Source organism: Candoia aspera, chromosome 1, assembly GCF_035149785.1.
Source record: "Candoia aspera isolate rCanAsp1 chromosome 1, rCanAsp1.hap2, whole genome shotgun sequence".
Classification (NCBI taxonomy): Eukaryota; Metazoa; Chordata; class Lepidosauria; order Squamata; family Boidae; genus Candoia; species Candoia aspera.
The window spans coordinates 15752104-15770217 of record NC_086153.1 but is presented as its reverse complement, the minus strand read 5'-3'; the positions used below and the strand labels follow the sequence as shown (position 1 = coordinate 15770217).

The following is an 18114-nucleotide window of genomic DNA, read 5'->3' as shown; positions in this document are numbered from 1 at the left end:
GGCTTGCTATTTCATAATGGAGTCATCGCCTTTCTGGTGCATGATGGGAATTGTAGTTCGTGCAGACGTGAATATCATCCGTTTGCAAAGAGAAAAAAAAAAGCAAAATACGGTAGAGCTTTTCAGGCCAGTATCGGAGGGACACGACACTGGGCATGTCATATCCGAGCCGCGAAGGTCCCAGCATGTCATATCCGAGCCGCGAAGGTCCCAGTAGAGTTTTGGGTGATTCTTTGCTGCCATCTAGTTTTTCTCCAGTTTTAAGTCTCTCTCCCTCTCGCGGGTTTGGAAAGACGTGGTAGTAGAAAAAGGATGCTGTCGGGCCACGTTTGTGCTATGGTTAGATGCAAAGGGGAAAGATGCAATTTTTGCCCCCCGATTCTGGTAACACTCTTTGATTATGTACCATAAAGTCAATGTCAACTCTTACCGACCTATAGGCTAGTTGACTATGGGAAGGAGCAGCTTGGTCCCAGCTAGCAAAAAATTGTTGTGATAAAACAGTATTATAATGTTCTGCCCATCTCTCTCTTGAAACACAGCCTCGATTGCAGCACATCTCAGCCTCCTTGAATTGCTCATTTGAAAACTCTCCCTTGCCCAGTAATTCTTTAGCTGGGTACTTTTCAATGTATTTGACGAATTCCATCACCTGTATCTATTGGGGAAAATTGGGTTATAGTCCAAATACATCTAGAGTCTTCTGAGTTGGGAAAGGGATGGCCCGCAAACAGAGATGGCTCAGATATCAAAAGACTGAGGACACATTATTATTATTATATAGATTTTTATCCTACCTTTTATATATTTTGGTCAACTCAAGGCGGCGAATATATCTAATACTCCTTCTTCCTATTTTGTCCACAACCCTGTGAGGGAGCGACAGGCTCGAAGTCACCCAGCAGCTTTCATGCCTAGGGGAGGCCTAGAATTCAGTCTCCTGCTTTCCAGCCAGCCCCTTAAATTTATCTCTTAATGATACATTTCCCGTTTGGAGGGATGGAGAGAGGAAAAGCTTCCACAACCTATGCAAACTCTTGGATTTCTCATTTATACCCCGAGGTCGGGGAGAAGAGTTAAAATCCGCCAAGCAACTTTGACTCTAACTTTGACTACTCTAGGTCGCCGCCGAAATGCACGCTGGGAGTTGTAGTTCTGCGCTCTGAGGCGGCCAGGCCAGATCAGTTTAGCCGGCTATTAAGCGAGCCGCGTTCGACTCGCCTCGCTGAAGCAACGATGGCGGTAGCTGTGTCGCCGGGTTTGGGAGAGCACTGGTGGGCCGAGCTGCCTCACCATGCCGTGCTGTGTCGCCTGAGAGAGGAGGCCGCTGCAGCCGGGCCGGAGACAGAGCAAGCCAGGCCAGCCCTTCCGCGGGACCTGATGTTTGGCATCGGCGGGGAGCTCTTCCTGTGGGACCGGGAACGCGCCGCCTTTTGCGTCCTCAGCCTGAGGCACCTTGGCGACGACCCCGACAGCCTGGGCCCGTACCAGGTGGGGCGTTTCTTGGGCGGGTCCTCCTGGTTCTTAGTGGGAAGGCCAGGTCGCGGAGCCTGATGATGATGATGATGATCGTAATAATTGCATGCTGAAGAGAAAGCCTTGGGCTCGGTTTCTCTTGAGCAAGCCCGTTCTCGGAAGGATTGTTCCAGTTTCATTTCCATCTGCAAATGTTACTTGCTCCTCTGTTTTAAAAGAAAAGAAAAAAATCTGCATATTTAGAGCAGCAGATCAAGAAGAGTTCCAGCTTCACCTTGCTAAAATGCCAGCTTTTTGCTTGTGGGGCCCATTCATAGTCCTTGCCTAGGAACGAACCTGGCTGTAAACTTTAGGCATCACATGTGTGGAAGGAGCACCCTCGTCCCTCGCTCCGTTAGGCTGTGTTTGCATCACGCATAGAGCCATATGCCTAGGCAACCACATTTTTGTCCTAGGGGGTTGCACTATGTGTTTTGGTCATTGTTCGGTGTGTGTGGATCCAGAAACTGGATTGAGTCAGAAGAGCCTAGTTTTCCATGGAAAAATAAGGGTGTTTGGTGAAAAAAGTGATTGTGTAGAAATACAAGTGGCATCTGTAGGAGAAAGCAAGACTGCAACTGTTTTTGAGTTCCTGTTCGGCACCAGACCAAGTTAATGTTACTATCACAGAGCCCTTAAATTATACTACTTAATGTAATTTTGCAGTTAACTTTTTCATTCATTTTTAGCTTTTAATTAATATGACTTATTTTGATGCCTATTCTCGTAATGCAAATTCTGACCTGGATTTTTTCCAGTAATTGCCCTTCCCTTGAATCTTGTTATGGGATGACTCCTAAATGAGATGGAAAGAAGTATAAATATTGGTAATCTGGTAGGTAGGTTGGTTGAAGACACGTGGAAAAACATTTGGTCATGTGAATGCTTGGTCTTGCCTGTAGTGTGAAGCAGCATAGTCTCCAAAGAGTCTTGCAATTTCTGTGAGTTTTTTTCCTCTCACTCTTTTCCTGCTCTCGTTTCACATAAGTTGGCAAGGCAGAAGAAATGCAATTTAGTTTTTTCTAAGCAGGGCACCCAAAGAGGTACATAAATAGAGGCAGTATAACTTCATTGACAGACTGGTCTTTTGAACCAGAAATTGCTTTCCATAGTGTCAAAAGGCTATATTTTTCATACGGCTGCTTCAGGTGGAAGAGTGCCTGTTGTTGCCAATTTCTCAGTCATCTGTTGTAGTTGTAAATCTAGTTGCAGATTGATCCTTAAACACTGGCAGTTACTAGTAATACTATGACTGAAAAGCTGTATGTGCTGCCCTTTGTGTGAACACAGCCATTATGGTTTGTAGATTGTGGTTCACGGCTTTGCATGTTGTGAAAACATACCCAATTTAAGTTTATTCAAGTCAGGGTTAAGCAAACCAAGGCTTAGCATAGTGTATCAGCCCGTATGCTAAGGGTATGAAATGTCTCTAATCAAATCTATTTTGGTTTTCAGATTCTTCTCTGCATAAATTCACCCTTTTTTGAAGTGTATCAAACAGCACTGAGTCCTATGCAACAGCATGTGGCTCTAATAGGAACGAAAGGATTAATGGTGTTGGAATTACCTAAACGTTGGGGAAAGAATTCTGAATTTGAAGGTGGAAAATCTACCATTAATTGTAGGTATGTAGAATTTCCATTCATCTTGATTATCAGCTTTAGAACTAGCTAAGGTTGCTTTATCATTTTTCTCATTTCATATTGGGTGTGTCAAGAGAATTTTGATTATGTAGTGGTGCTACTGGAAAGCAGTTTGTTTGCTGATGTTCTCATGTGCAATATTTAAAAGGACCCTTGAGAAGACAGGACACCCTGGAGAAGATGCTGATGCTAGGGAGAGTGGAGGGCGAAAGGAAGAGGGGCCGACCAAGGGCAAGGTGGATGGATGCTATTCTAGAGGTGACAGACTCGTCCCTGGGGGAGCTGGGGGTGTTGACGACTGACAGGAAGCTCTGGCGTGGGCTGGTCCATGAGGTCACGAAGAGTCGGAAGCGACTAAACGAATAAACAACAAACCTTATGCAGGTTCCATCAATAGCATCCCCAGGGTGGGGATCAAACTGACAAGACTGGACATGCAGCAGTGTAATCCATGCCCCTTCCAACGTCAAACACATACATAAAGGGACAGGGCTTGGATTGTGTTGTGGCCACTGCCATCTTGCCTGTTTTGACTCCCCTTGTGGACATTGCTGGATTTCATTATGAAAAGCAATCTTTCAAACTACAGTACTTCAAACAGGTGACGGCACGGTAGTAGTGAGGATAACTGTTGTTAGACTTGACTTAAAGTCCAGCTCTGGATATTTCAGGCCCTGGAGCAGTACATCTTATTTGTGCTACGTTTGCCTTGCTTTGTCTGGATCATCACAGGCAGCTTTGCTTTGGAAATGTTTCATCATTTCAGTTATACATACTTGAAGTATGGAGGTGGGTGCTAAAGATTTCAGTGAAAAATTAAGTGTGTAGAAAGATTTGAAGAAAACTGGTCTCATGAAGATGTTCTGGGAAGCAGTTTGGGACTTAAGAGGGAGCAAAAGATTGAGGTGGGGGGAGGATTTTTTAATAAGGGGTTAACTGCAAAGCCAGTTAGGAAACTATCAGGCCATCCAAGTTCCGTGCCTCTGACAGCAGGCTGGTCTGCAGAAATCAGTGGATGAACCTTTTCATAGCATAGATGTAGACATGACTGTAAGCATATAAGCTGCTGGTTAAAGCATTGCAACAGATGGATGAATGGTAGATCTTTTTGTTGCTGAAATGCAGCATATTTGCTTTTGGAAACCTGTTTTCCAGCACTATACCTATTGCTGAAAGATTCTTCACCAGTTCAACATCTCTGACATTGAAATATGCTGCTTGGTACCCCAGTGAGACTCTGGAACCCCACATTGTGCTATTAACATCTGACAACACAATAAGGTAACTTTTTCCTGATATGAATGGATTGTATTTAACAGAGTTAGAATACAAAAAAAAATAACTTTTCTTGAAGTCGGATTTTAATAAGGCCATCCCTGCTGTGTATGGATGCTGCTGCTGCAAAAAAAAAAAAAAATCCAAACAAGTAATACAGAAAATTATTGAAATGTATGCTTACAGATATTCAGTCTGTAGAAATAATCAGGTGGGATTTTTTTTTGATTTTTTAAAAAAACCTTCCTTTGTTTAATAGGATTTATAGTTTGAGTTCACCTCAGACACCTGTGAAAGTGATAACTCTTTCAGATGCTGATGAGGAAACATTGAGACTTAATAAAGGGTAAGATTGAATCTTCCTTCTCTCCAGGCACGCTCAGCTATTGTTTGTTTGTCTGGAAACTGTACCAGTGGTTAGAGTCACTGCATACTGAAGTCTCTGCCTGCCTTTTCTGCTTCAGGAGAACGTATACAGCATTGATAGGAGAGACTGCAGTGGCCTTTGACTTTGGACCTCTAGCAGCAGTTCCTAAGAACATAACTGGACAGAGAGAGAAAGGGGAAGTGCTGGCCTATCCTCTGTATATCCTGTATGAAAATGGAGAGACTTTTCTGATCTACATTAGTCTCCTGCACAGGTAAAGACCTCAGTGAGATAGTTTGCCTAGTGGCATTTTGCGCGAGAGAGTACTTGAGCAAATGTACAAATAGCAGGAGGTTATAATGGCACTGACTGAAAAATAACATTGTTTTAAAAGGCTGAATGGAAATCAACTGTTTCTAAATAACAGGCTTTATATTCTGCCATTAGTACTGTGCCTCAGTAAGTTTTGAGTTATCTGATGCTGGCAGGATTTTACATTAGCTATCCAAATATTCTCCCATTATGCTAGGATTTGGGACACTGCAGTGAAACTGATGGAGAGTCAAGAATGATCAAACGAAGCCTTTGCATCCAGTGCAAGGCAAATACATGAAGGACATTTCATGGTTATGAATAAAGGACCAATACTAGGACACCTAGAAAGAACGGATGTCTGTGGTTTCTGGCATAACAGTTGATTACATTTGTTTCTTTTAAGAAGGCAGAATATCTAAATATTCTCCAATCTGCCTCTAGCAGTGCTTAGAACTAAGTCACTTCTCTGAAGTGTGGTTCAAGTGATCGCTTCCAGGGGTGTCATTACATTAGATTTTTACAAAATACAAGATTTTTTTGTTAATTAGGATAAATATGCCAGGCCATGGAACTTTCTTAGCTCCTGGTAGCTCAATTTTTGCAGCAAACGGTAACAAGTAAGATAAACAACTTCCTTGTTTCGAGCAGTTAGTCTGGTTTATTTGGCAGGGCCGTGATGATGAAAGTTAACACTGTTCTTAAACAGCATCCCACTCATTTCGAAATGATTCTTATCCTAGCACCAGTAACCTTGGCAAGCTGCTGGGCCCGTTGCCAATGTATCCTGCAGCTGAAGACAATTATGGCTACGATGCTTGTGCAGTTCTCTGTGTTCCGTGTATTCCTAACATCCTAGTGATCGCTACCGAATCAGGAATGCTTTATCATTGTGTGGTACTAGAGGGAGAAGAAGATGATGAACAGATGGTATGTTACTGTTACTGTTTGCACTTTTGAGAAAAGTTCTTGATACGTGGGAGGGGTCTTTAGTTCAACAGTAAAACAAAAAGTTCTGCGTGCAGGAAGCTCTAACATCTTCCAGATGAAAGGATCAAATTGTAATTGATAGAGCCGATCTATGCCTGAGATCCTGAAAAATAGCCTTTTTCTAGAAACAGTCTAGGGTGAAATGGCCTGAGTATAAAATCTCTTTAAACATCGAAGTATACTTTTAGGTGTCTGATTGCACAAGAAATGTGTATTTCCAGATTTCTTATAGTGATCTTGCATACTAATCTGAGGTATAATAAACAGTACAGTGCTACAGTATAACCTTATAGCAGTGGTGAGTAACCCATAGATTGCATGTTGCTCCCTAGCCCTTTAAGTTTGTACTGCTGCAATTCAGTAATAAAATGGATGATTTTCAGTTTCATAATTTTGACCCCAAACAGATATATGGGTGTCTTTCAGAGAGGCAGTGGAATAATTTGCCCTGGGAATCTTCTTTCTGTCATCTTCTTCCTTGATCTATTCACCCCAAGTTTAAAGAATATGCTAAAATCTTTGGGTCTGCCCCCTCTGGGGATATCGCCCAGAAGATTGGGAAGCTGAGAAGCAGCCTCTGACAGCTCTGGTGTTTACGTTACAATTACATTGCTGTTCAGAGTTGTCTTCAAAAACAACAAACATTTCAAAACATGTGATCTCTCCTGGAGAAATCTGTTTCACCCTCACCATGCAATAGGCTGCTGGAAAAGGATGAATATGCCATTGCCAGACATTTAAACTGATCAGTTACTGATTGAAGTTAGACTGAGTGTCATTCCATGCACTTCCACTCCACCTCCATGGAATAACGCTTCTAGGTGAATTTAACCCAATGTGTCTCAAGGGATCACAAGTTGAAAAATGGTAATAGAACCATTGCCTTGTTCCCTGCAGTCTGTGAAGTCTTGGGATTCCAGAACGGACCTCATTCCATCACTCTATGTGTTTGAGTGTGTCGAACTGGAGCTTGCCCTGAGACTGGCCTCCAGAGAAGGGGAAGAACCTGTGGAGTCAGATTTCTCCTGCCCAATTAAGTTGCACAGAGGTAAGAACACTTACTTCTCTTACTTTTGTTTTGCTCTCTTTCACTTTGTCCATTTAATAACTGATAATCTGCCTTTTAGGGCATATAACAAAATACTATAATACTTTTTAAAATATACATATGGAAAGCTTTAGCATTGCACCTGGAGCACAGAAGTTGGAACCCCTGGTTAATCCTAATGTTGACTGGGTGACTGTGGATCGCCCACCGTCTTTCAGCCTACTCTACTTTATAGAACTATTGAAAGGATAAAATGGAAGGAGAGTTGCAAATGTGACCTTGAAATGGCATTCCTGTACCACTTAAAGTAGGCTCAGTTGAACACAGTAGAACTTTTGAGTAGACATGCACAGCATTGCACTACGAGTCACTGAAATAAATTCAGTATGTAAAGATACGATGCAAATCATCAGGTAGATACAAGCTTTATGCTTTGAGCAGAAACTCCAAATAATCAGAGACTCAAACTGTTTTCTGTTCTGATTGTATCATTTTGTTAGTTACGGTTAACGCAAAGTTGTTTCTGTGAAGCCTTATTTTTCGAGTTAGTTTTACTATACAATCATGAGCAACTGAAATAAACATTGGGAGATGATGGAATTGCTTCATATAAGAAAACTAGCAGATTTCCATTTTTCAAGTTGATCTCATATTAACCACACACATGTGTGAAATTTGTCTTGCATCATCCATTAACACAAACTTTGCTTATATTTTCAGATCCCAAATGTCCCTCTCGCTACCACTGCACACATGATGCTGGTGTACATAGTATTGGACTCCCGTGGATCAATAAACTACACAAATTCCTTGGTTCTGGTGAGTAACAGTTCTCCTGGTTTGTAATTATGTTTTTCTTAAAAATACACTTTTAGGTTCGTGCAGTTGCCCTGAGTTTAATATATATTAAAAAGGTAAGATACTAATGTGTTCATAAGTAGCCTTTTTATTTGGTGGCTTCTGCTGTTTGGAGTGCTCTTCCCCTGATATTTGGGAAGCAACTACTGCTGCTTTTTCTAGGTCTGTATGGCATCCTATTCTTTATCAGACCTTTCTGTGAGAATGCTGTGTGCCAAATGTGTTCCCCCCCTTTTAAAATGTGTATTTCATATGTTCCATATATATTTATGAATGCTTTTAAGTTATAAGTTTTCTTGTCATTTTATTTTGCTTTTTTATCTTTAATTGCATTTCGACATAGGAATGTGATCTAAAAACATATAAAATGAATAGGCTGGGCAGTTTGTTGTGACATCGGAATCCTGCAGACTGGAATTAGTGTTTTACTTTAAACTGTGGATCAAATCCAGTTTAGAGGGAAGCTGTGGTTTACCTGAATACAAAAGTGAGGAATGGCCTAAGGCAGGAGGGAGCATAACAATCAGCCTCTCAGTTACGGCACATTTTAGCCATTTCATGAGAACTGAACCTTTTTATTACTGATCTGTTAAAAAACAATAACTCTGATCCCTAAAGGTGCAGGTACGCTTTGTTTAATTTTAGGTTCCAGCCTACTGCCTAGAAAAAATAATGGGTGAATTTAGGGGAAGGATGTTCCCTTGTCCTTATTTTTGTCTCTTATGGATAGTGAGAATGAATAAGGGACATTATTTTTCAAGAACAATATGAAAAAAGTGTAATGAAATTGCTCCTATTAAATTGTTTTTTTTGTGCAATTTAAAAAGGTCCCAGGATTATGGACTGCATTGGATCTGTCATCTCTAATGTAGAAGTGTTTTCCTACTATCTGAAATTTTGTGGAAATGGTGCAGAGGCATCCTTGCATTCCTTTAAGAACAGGAGTGGGCATTTGCCTCTTTTTAAATGGGCCCATGAGTTGCAAGAAACAGGGGAGATGGTTAGAGTTTTCAAGTACATAATTATTGTTTTCATGGTGTGTATTAATCAGAAGTGCTAGTAGAATCATGAGCTTTTCCTAGGAATTAAGATAACCTTTGTCTTATGTGGCACAGATGAACAACTCTCGGCCTATTTTCAGAAGCTCTCTGAAATCAATCAGTTCAGACCTTTGTCAGATGGCAGAAAAGAATGGAATGTAAACAGTTATTGGCTAAAAGTGACACACTGTTTTACACCCTTATCAGTCTGATCCTGCCTGCTATAACGTACCCCGAGGGGATATGGGCATCCCCTTTATAGAAAAGGGTTTCTTATGGTTGCCTTACAGAGCAATGTGTACTGCACATTTAAATTAGTGGACTTGCTGTTTCAGATGAAGAAGACAAAGACAGTTTGCAAGAACTCGGGGCAGAACAGAAGTGCTTCGTGGAGCATATCCTTTGTACCAAGCCTCTGCCATGCAGGTAGGAGCCAGTGCGGCCTCCACCTTTTCTCCAACCAGTGTTCTTCGGGCAGCAAATCTTTGGAGACTTTTGCTCAAGAACAGTTACAGATAGCTGTTGTAATGCTTGAAACAGTCAAGAGTATATCGACTTTGTTGATAATTTTGTAGGAGCTGGGGGAATACAACATGTGTTTGGGATGGTTTGGGGGCACTTGTTTTGTGGCGGGGGTAATATGTACTGCAAATAAGTAGAGTTGTAGGTTTACACTCTTCAGGTATATTGGAGCGTAACTCTCATCTTTTCCAGCCAGGAAGAGTGATTGTGCTGATTAGGGACGTGGAGGGTTATAGTCATGGCATTGGGCTTGGTCCTTTGGGAACTGCCTGTTTCCAGTTGTTTCTGCCCATCCAGTACAGTCAGACCAAATGGGTGTGTGCCAGCTCCCATTGCCTAAGCAGTGTTATCTCATGGGACCCAAGAAGCAGGCCTTCTCTGTCCCTGCATCTGTCCTCTGGAAGGAGATCCCCGATGGCTCCCACCCTGATGACGTTCTGGAAGTTATTAAAGACCTGGCTATTCTCCCAGGCTCTGGGGCAGAGCAAAGGTTGAGCCCCTGTTGGGTGGATTTTTTTGGCTATATGTTGTTTCTGGGGGCTTTCATGATTCTTTTTTGTGTTTTGTATTTTTTTTTTTTTTTACTTTTAATTGTAAGCAGCCCGGAGTTCTTGTGGCCTATAAACTGTATAAATAAATAAATAAATAAATACAGCAGTCAACTATTTGGCTAGGAAAGGCTGTGTGAGAAAAAAGGAAGGCAATAGGTCACTTCCAGGACTTGTGAAGATGCCTGGAATTCATAAGTAATCACCCAGACAATGCCCGGGTAATACTGCCCATCCCAGTTGGAGATAAATAGCCCCCTCAATAGAGAGGAAGAAACTTCTGCTTTTTAGTCTGAATGTGGTAAATACAGCTGTTCTTCTGCCGCTGGGACTGCCAGAACGTTTAAAGAGATGTTTTGTTCCTATAGACAACCTGCTGCAATTAGAGGGTTTTGGATTGTCTCAGATATTCTGGGTCCTACAATGGTTTGCATCACCAGGACCTATGAATGCATTACCAGGCCTCTTCTGTAAGTATGAAGCTAACTGTAATCTATGCCAGAGTCACATTTATCTTTTTACCTTAAGTTTTCAATGAGTGAAAAGCATTGCTGTTTACAAGCGCAGTTACAGATCATAAATCCCCATGATCGTAACTTCCCCATGCTGGCTGCGGAATTCTGGGAGTTAAAGTCCACGTTGCCAAAGTTGAGAAACACTGTTTTAGATTATGGAGTGGCTTGTTCCACTAATCTTACTAAGGTTACTCCCAGATTCAAATGCAATATTAAACTGTTTAATCAACCTACTCATTGCCTCACATTTACAAATCCTCCTCAAACTGCATACTCTAGACTGAGATTTTGATTGACAACCAGTTGGGGACCTGGATTGTCAATTCAAATATTGGACATAAATGGAGGTAAACATCCTCAATCTGAATTCATATTTTGGATGAGTTTAATTGCAAACAGTTACGTGCATTATTTTTGTTCATAAAGAAATTAAAGTAAAAGCTTGTATCTTTTAGATTATTTCCTTATTTGAAGTACTACGTTTGTTACCTTGTCTTGGAAGCATGTCTGTTTTTCCTTATATATCTGCTAGAAATTGTGTTGTCTGGCTAACTGCTTCAGGATGTGATTGCTGGCATCAGCCTGCATTGAATTTGAATTCTTCTAGTACTTCTTGAGACAACAAACTTTATACACTTGGCTTTTGTTTAGCTTATCTATGAAGTTTAAGTATTGTATTCTACTGCTAGTGAGGATCTGCAAAATACATGGTCTATAACCAACAGCTTAATAACTTTGTAGTCTGTTCAAAAAGTAGTAATGAGGCACCTCTTGGGCTTCCTGCAAGAATACAACTAGAAAAGAAATGTCTTTTTCCCAGTTCCCAGACTGATTCTATCTCATAGTAAAATAGAAAGGAACCTTGTGTCCTAAAAACTAGGCTTAATTTCTTGCTGTGGTTTCCTGGAAAATCCCATCCGGAAGTAAAATAAATGTATGGAGTGTGTGTTTTTTATGGAGTGTGTGTTGCATAGGAGAGACAGTAGTGAATTGTCCTTCCATTGCAATTTTGTAGGCCCTGCAATACTTTCTGCAAGCATCTTACCTACAGGAGAAAAAAAAAACCCTTGACTTCTCTATTCTGTCCTCACAGAAAGGAGGGAAAGATTGTCCCCTTCTCTCCCTAGTGGGTTCTTGCCAAAAGTATTAGCAGCAAAATATAAAATTGAATAAGCCTCTCCCTTTCCCAAATTTTCTGCACAAGAGTTGTGGATAGGAGGGGCCAATGGCAGTGCAAGCCACGATTTTTTGACAACTGGTGGTAGGGTTATAAATGTCCAAAGGACTTACTGAAAAGAAGGGCAGAAGAGAATTGTTAATATTAATAGATGCCTGACATTTGTTTTGACAGTTCCGCAGTCCACCCAACATGCCCTCCACTTCTGTGCACCAAGGAAGATCCACAGACATTTACTTCGCCTCTCCGTATCCTCGCTGAATCACAGGACTCCTTTGAGAGGCATATCCGAAACATCTTGTGTCGCACCTCTGCAAATCCATTGTTGCTGAAGTACAAAATCTTTCTCTTTGTGGAACTCTAATTTCATATAGAGTGGAAATATATTTATTACTTTGCTACCTTTCCCCACCCATGTACTAAGACAGACCCTTCCCAGGCCTTGGGAGAGCTTGTGGGTTATTGCTTGTTCTCTGTTTTGGCTGTTAGTTCCCATTGCTGTAACCGGCGTGAGCGCCGCATCTTGTTTGGGATGGGCCACCAAAGCTCATTCTTTTCACTGGTCTCATGATCAGACTTTTCTCTTCTGGCTGAAAGTCTCTCATTCTGTACTTGGCTGTTCTTGCACCTTCTCTGCTAAAGAATCCCTTATTCTTCTTTTATGCAAGCCTGGTGGAGATTCAGAATATAGAAGCCTTTCTACTCGTTCCAACTGAATTATTAGGCTCATAAAGTAGTGTCTTCTGGATGACCAAGGGATGGGGGAATTGATTTGGGAACTTTTATCAAATGTTGATTTCATTCTTGATTTCAATGTTGTTTGCCCTCTTTGAGCACTTTAGATGGGGTGCTCTAGAAATCTAAATGAATTATCCAGTCTTGCTTCAGTTAAGGCACTTTTTGAGAAGTGACACCATACAGTATGTCTTCTTCCTGTGGTCATCCCAGTACTTGATCATAAGAATGGATTTTGTTTAAATTGATCCTCATGTTTGAATTCTAGTCGCAGAGAAGAAGGCATCTCCTTTACATGTTTGTCCTGTAAACGCATCCTTTTCCAGGCTTGGATGTCCCAAGTTTGCCTGTGTTTTTTTAAAGGGCTGCAGATAAAGAGTCTTCTCCTCCCCCAGAAGAATGCCTTCAACTTCTAAGCAGAGCCACACAAGTATTCCGGGAAGAATATATTCTGAAACAGGACCTGGCCCGAGAAGAAATCCAGCGAAGGTAACTTTAGCTCCTTGTTTCTAAATCCTGTTGAATGGCTTGCTAATTTTCGTATAGTGACTAAAACGAGCCATTTTAGGTCTTCAAAGGACTAGTTCTGCTGCCCTAAACAAAATAGAGAAGAATCCAATGCACCACTAAAAAGTTTTTATTTGGGCCCAATGTGTTTCAGAAAATGCATTCCATTTTGAGGGCACTGTAAAAATAGAAATGGTACAGAAAAGGGGACTTAAGTGACTTGCAAAATGTGTATAACAATATTTCTAAAAATGGACAATTCTGCTTATATGTTATCAAACTACTTCTAAAATGGGATTTTGATTCCTCTTTTACTTACTGCCTGCCCTCCTCTTTGTTTTCTGCTGACTTAACTAAGTGTAATGCAGCTGAGAAATCTATACATTACTCTAAAAATAATGTGTTATTCTGAGAAAAGTATTTATTCTGTTTTTCTGCTTCCCCCTAATCATTTATTTATTTATTTAAAGAGCTGTATAAATGGAAGGAAATCTCGTTTTCCCCATAGCTTATACTTTTCTACATTTTTCTGCTTCAGTCCTTGGGATAAAAGAGTTAATAGTAGCTTCTTGATTGCTTGATTTAGGTATCTACCTTCAATATTAGAGCTTATGGGTTTATCTTCTGCAATATGGTTAGAGGGGAATAAAACATGCACTGACTGAGGCATTGTTTCCAATGTAACACTTTAATCTTTTCTTTACCTCAGAGTAAAATTGCTGCGAGAACAGAAAAAAAAACAGCTGGAAGATCTTGGCTACTGTAGAGAAGAAAGGTAAAGACCAACCCGTTTCTGAGGCATTTGGCCCACCTTTTATCGGTGGTTTAAACGCATATTTTATTTCTTAGCCGAAAAGAATCCCAGAATGACTTCCTATGTGAGTAGGATGACTTGCCCTAACCTTTGGGCTGACAGTCTAAATGACATGATGGACAAGGAACTGGGGCTGGACATTAGGAGAAGCAAATTCAGTGTGAGTTCTTAATGCTAATTCCTTGACCAGCTGCAACAGAAGTTTATATATCTCTATGGAATAGCTGTCACCACATGACAGAGAACCAAAAGCAATTAATGTCAGGAGAGGAGACAGAATAGCCTTGATTCATGTTTGTAGCCAGATGGAATGGTTACCCTTTACAGCAAAACTTAACAAACTATGTATTGGTTTCCTGGTTCAGAGTACTGGGTTGTCCCATGGAAGTGGCCAAAAGTCGACGATACAGCATATTTTCATACAGAAACTATTCCAGATTCACTTGCTAATTCAGTAGGTAGAATGTTTTGGGTTATAGAGTTGCAAAAGCCCATTTGTGTGTGATTTTGGAGAGCTGCTGCCATGTCAATAGGTATCACTGAACTAGACAAATCCACCTATCTTAGTCCGGGGGGCCAGGCATTATGGGAAGTACCTTGTACGACTACTGACCCACGTTGCTGAACCTCAACCTGGTTACTGAATTAAACCATTTTCTTAGTTTGTAAAACTGAACTGTGCCCTAACCAGATTGTTCACACAACTTGCTAAGCTAGAAAAGAACCTAACCAAGATTCACATGTACATGCATCTGCTGGGTGTGGTATTCTAACCATTGCTCCATGCTGGCAAAGAATCTGAGGTACGTGGGAGGAAGCGTTCGTCTTAAGTTTCACAGTAAACGAAGGCACAGGATAGAGAACCTATTTCTCCCCCCACCCCAAACATTATAATTCCCATGAAGAAAGTTGAATTCCAGCATTTAAGGAAGCCACATGCTGCTCACTCCAGGCATAGGGCAAGGCTTAGTCTGTGGAGCTATTGTGTTTGGCCAACACAAAGAAATTTGTTGGCTAGTCAGCAGGCCCAACGTTTAGCCCCAAAGTGGAGTTTAAGTCAAGTTGTACGTTCCATATCTTGGTGCTCTTCTGCCTTCCCCCCAAATGCTGCTGCTAGGGATCATGGAAGTTGATGGCAACGAACGTATCTATCAGAAGCTGAAGGAAATTACTCAAGAAACGAATTGATTCCATCAGTTTTATGTGCCACAAAACAAATGCGGGCTGCTCTCCTGAAAATAACATTTCCTCTTCTCATAAAGGAAAAGCTTGAGGGAGATGGCGGAGCGTTTGGCTGACAAATATGAAGAAGCCAAAGAGAAACAAGAGGATATTGTGAACAGGTGAGGGTGTCTTTTTACAGGTCTTATGATTGGCTGGAGTAACTACAAAAGTGAATTCTTCAACACCCTGCTAAAGAAACTGCTGTAGATTTGCTCAGAACCCGTCATTAAACTGAATTCCTTTCTAAATTATAATACATATTTTTATCCCACCTTTATTATCTTTATAAATACTGTAACTCAAGGCGGTGAACATACCTAATACTCCCTCCTCTTTTCCCCACAACAACAACCCTGTGAGGTGAGCTGGGCTGAGAGAGAGGGACTGGCCCAGGGTCACCCAGCAGGCTTTCAGGCCTAAGGCAGGACTAGAACTCTCCGTCTCCCAGTTTCTAGCCTGGAGTTAACAGAAAAAGAAAGCCGAGTGAGTGGAAAGGCAGTTGCAGGCTCCACACCAACAAACCAAAAGTGGATAAGCAGTTGGAGCTGCTTTAATAAATTATCAGCTGATGACTTTATTGGTTTCCCAGATTCTGCTAAGCCAAGCCAAGCCAAAATCAACTATTATTGTTTAGCTCAGTGTGTAAATTGCTTTAGCAGTGTTTAGCTTTTTAGAAAAAAGGGACTGCTAGTTTTCTAAAAATTATTCTTGGTAGTATGATAACCCTCTTTTTCCTTGCCAAACATCAAGCAGCTAGAGTAACCTATAATCCTGCTAATATTTAATTGGCACAACTGAAACAAATTCACTTTTGAACAAAAGTGTATGTCACACCTCACCAGATCAAAAGACTAAAATCTGTAAGTAAATTTGAAAGGGATGGTTATATACTCCACAAGCGTAGCACTGTTCTGAGAAGGTACTTCAGTTATGTGGTCTGAAAACGCACCACAGAGCCCCATCTCCACTGCCTCTGGGTAGAAACCTGATGTTCTCTTTGTGGCCACAGGATGAAGAAAGTTCTCCGGAGCTTCCACTCACAGCTGCCTGTCCTGTCTGACAGCGAAAAGGATATGAAGAAGGAACTACAAACAATACAAGAACAGCTGCGGCATTTAGGCAACGCTATCAAGCAGGTGAGCGGCTGCAAAAATGGGTTTAGAAAAATAAAAATACAAAAAAATGTTTTTGAAGAGCTTCTCCTTGTTGCTTCCCTGTACTGCAGGTTAAAATGAAAAAGGATTACCAGCAGAGAAAAATGGAGAAGGGAAGTAGTCCACGGAAGCCGAGCATCAACCTCAGCACGTATCAGAGAAAATGTATCCAGGCCGTTCTGAAAGAGGAGTGAGTTGATTGCTTGCATAATTTGGCTAACGGCACATGCGTGGTACACAGGCTTCCATCCTGGCTGGGTTTCAGGGCTGGTGGCAGCTGCTGTACTAACGCGGTATGTAAGTGGTATGTACTGGCCAGAGTTGTGCACGTCCTGAATATTTGTGTGCCTAGTCAGGTCTGTGGGAGTGACAGCTCCCCCCTCCCCAATTCAATTTCCAGTAACAGGAAGGCAGTTTGTGAGACTCTGTTATACACAAATGGTAATGGACTAGGCAAAATATTTCATATTTAATTATTTAAATTGCAAGCTATTTTTTCTTGTTGCCTTTGCTCAAGACTGGGATAAAGAGAGCAACTTATTTTTTTCTCTTTCAGGGGAGAACACATTCAGGAGATGGTGAAACAAATAAATGACATCAGGAATCATGTAACCTTTTAGTCATCATGACTTAAGTTTTTGGAATGTTAAACATAATCAGCTGCCTTTTTCCTAATTTATAAACTGAACTATTTTTTACAAAAAACTTCATTGTTAAATACTCTCTAGACTATGCACCTGATTCTCAGTCTAATGCAAGGTGCAGCTTTCTGCAGAAGGCATGATGCTAAAGGCATCTGACTTCTGCCCTTTTGTTTGTTTGTTTGTGGGCAAAAATATGGGAACTTGTATACTTCTTGTGACTTCAACTTAAATGTTTGTAATAACACACTTCTCATGTCAAAATAAAAATCAACAATACAGCCACTGCACCAAATCTTTCCACATAGATCATCTTCCGTGGAAACCTTTTGAACCCTTCTTAGATAATTAATACAATTAATACTTACCTAAATAGAAAGAAGGTAGGAAAAGAATTGCAAGACTTTTCTTCTTTAATTTGGAACACTTTTGCAGGATACACCTCCAATACAGTTAACAAATGGTTACATTTTTTTTAAAATTCAGTAGACAGGATAATTTTACATCCAGTGTTTCACAGGACACCAGTGGCTTTTGCCGGAATGCAATATAATCCCAAACGTGTGTGGAATTTGAAGGCTAGGTTTTTGTTTTTGTTTAAAAAAGTAAGGGGCTATATAGATTACTTACCCATCTCCCACCCTCATCCTTGGCCAAACTGTGTTGTTAGAAGTTGTATAGTATAGTAATGCCACAGGAGTCACAAAAGTAAACCATTTGACATGCTGGAAGAACCTATTGTGCACATATTAAGACTATTCAAGTTCCTCCAGTAATTCCTTGACTTCTTGTATACATTTTGTTTGCATACGAAAAAGTCTGTGCAAGTATACAGAACAGGCCTAGCCTTACTGCTCTTTCCTCGCATTCTGTACACAACTCCTGTTCTTTAAATCAGTACAGGTCACCGCATTATACCTATTTGTAGTAGCTAAGGCTCAGAGTTCGAGACTGAAAACGAATGGCATTAATTAACGCTTTACATTAAAAAGGCCCTTTTAAAAAAAAGTTAATTAGGAAAGCAATTTGTTTACTTTCAAGTGTAACTAGATCAAGTTTGAACTGAGGGTTTCCTGCCATTAAAACAAGTTTTCCCTTTTTAAAAATTCTGTGAACAGGCAGTTTATAATTCTTCTTCTCAGGTTTGTAGACTTGTGGATTTACAGTATTACATGGTCAATGTTTGTTGAAGTTTAATTATGTGTACAAATTTTAAATGTACTACTGAT

General features: G+C 40.8%; 1 protein-coding gene across 2 annotated transcripts; it reads left to right on the top strand.

The window, feature by feature from the left end:
* Positions 1–1178: 1178 nt before the first annotated feature.
* NUP88 (nucleoporin 88) lies at positions 1179–17166 on the top strand. 2 transcript variants are annotated; one of them, XM_063298044.1, is made up of 17 exons: positions 1179–1491; positions 2971–3140; positions 4314–4439; positions 4693–4779; positions 4898–5074; positions 5856–6042; positions 7000–7150; positions 7871–7969; positions 9384–9474; positions 10487–10588; positions 11985–12143; positions 12909–13034; positions 13762–13827; positions 15129–15209; positions 16100–16226; positions 16316–16434; positions 16801–17166. In XM_063298044.1, exons 1-17 carry the CDS (start codon positions 1237–1239, stop codon positions 16862–16864), a joined length of 2187 nt encoding a protein of 728 aa, XP_063154114.1. In that variant the 5' UTR covers positions 1179–1236; the 3' UTR covers positions 16865–17166. The 2 variants fall into 2 exon arrangements, with proteins under 2 accessions (XP_063154114.1, XP_063154105.1); XM_063298035.1 differs by lacking the exon at positions 1179–1491 and adding an exon at positions 5664–5732 and having other exon boundaries at positions 2950–3140.
* Positions 17167–18114: the final 948 nt, after the last annotated feature.

What these genes read in the sequence shown, in the direction of transcription:
- NUP88 (XM_063298044.1), top strand. Translation starts at nt 1,237, where the DNA reads ATGGCGGTAGCTGTGTCGCCGGGTTTGGGAGAGCACTGGTGGGCCGAG. An exon ending in CGAGAAGAAATCCAGCGAAG is followed by an intron (nt 13,035 to 13,761) that starts GTAACTTTAGCT and finishes TCTTTACCTCAG; the next exon opens with AGTAAAATTGCTGCGAGAAC. An exon ending in TAGGCAACGCTATCAAGCAG is followed by an intron (nt 16,227 to 16,315) that starts GTGAGCGGCTGC and finishes CCTGTACTGCAG; the next exon opens with GTTAAAATGAAAAAGGATTA.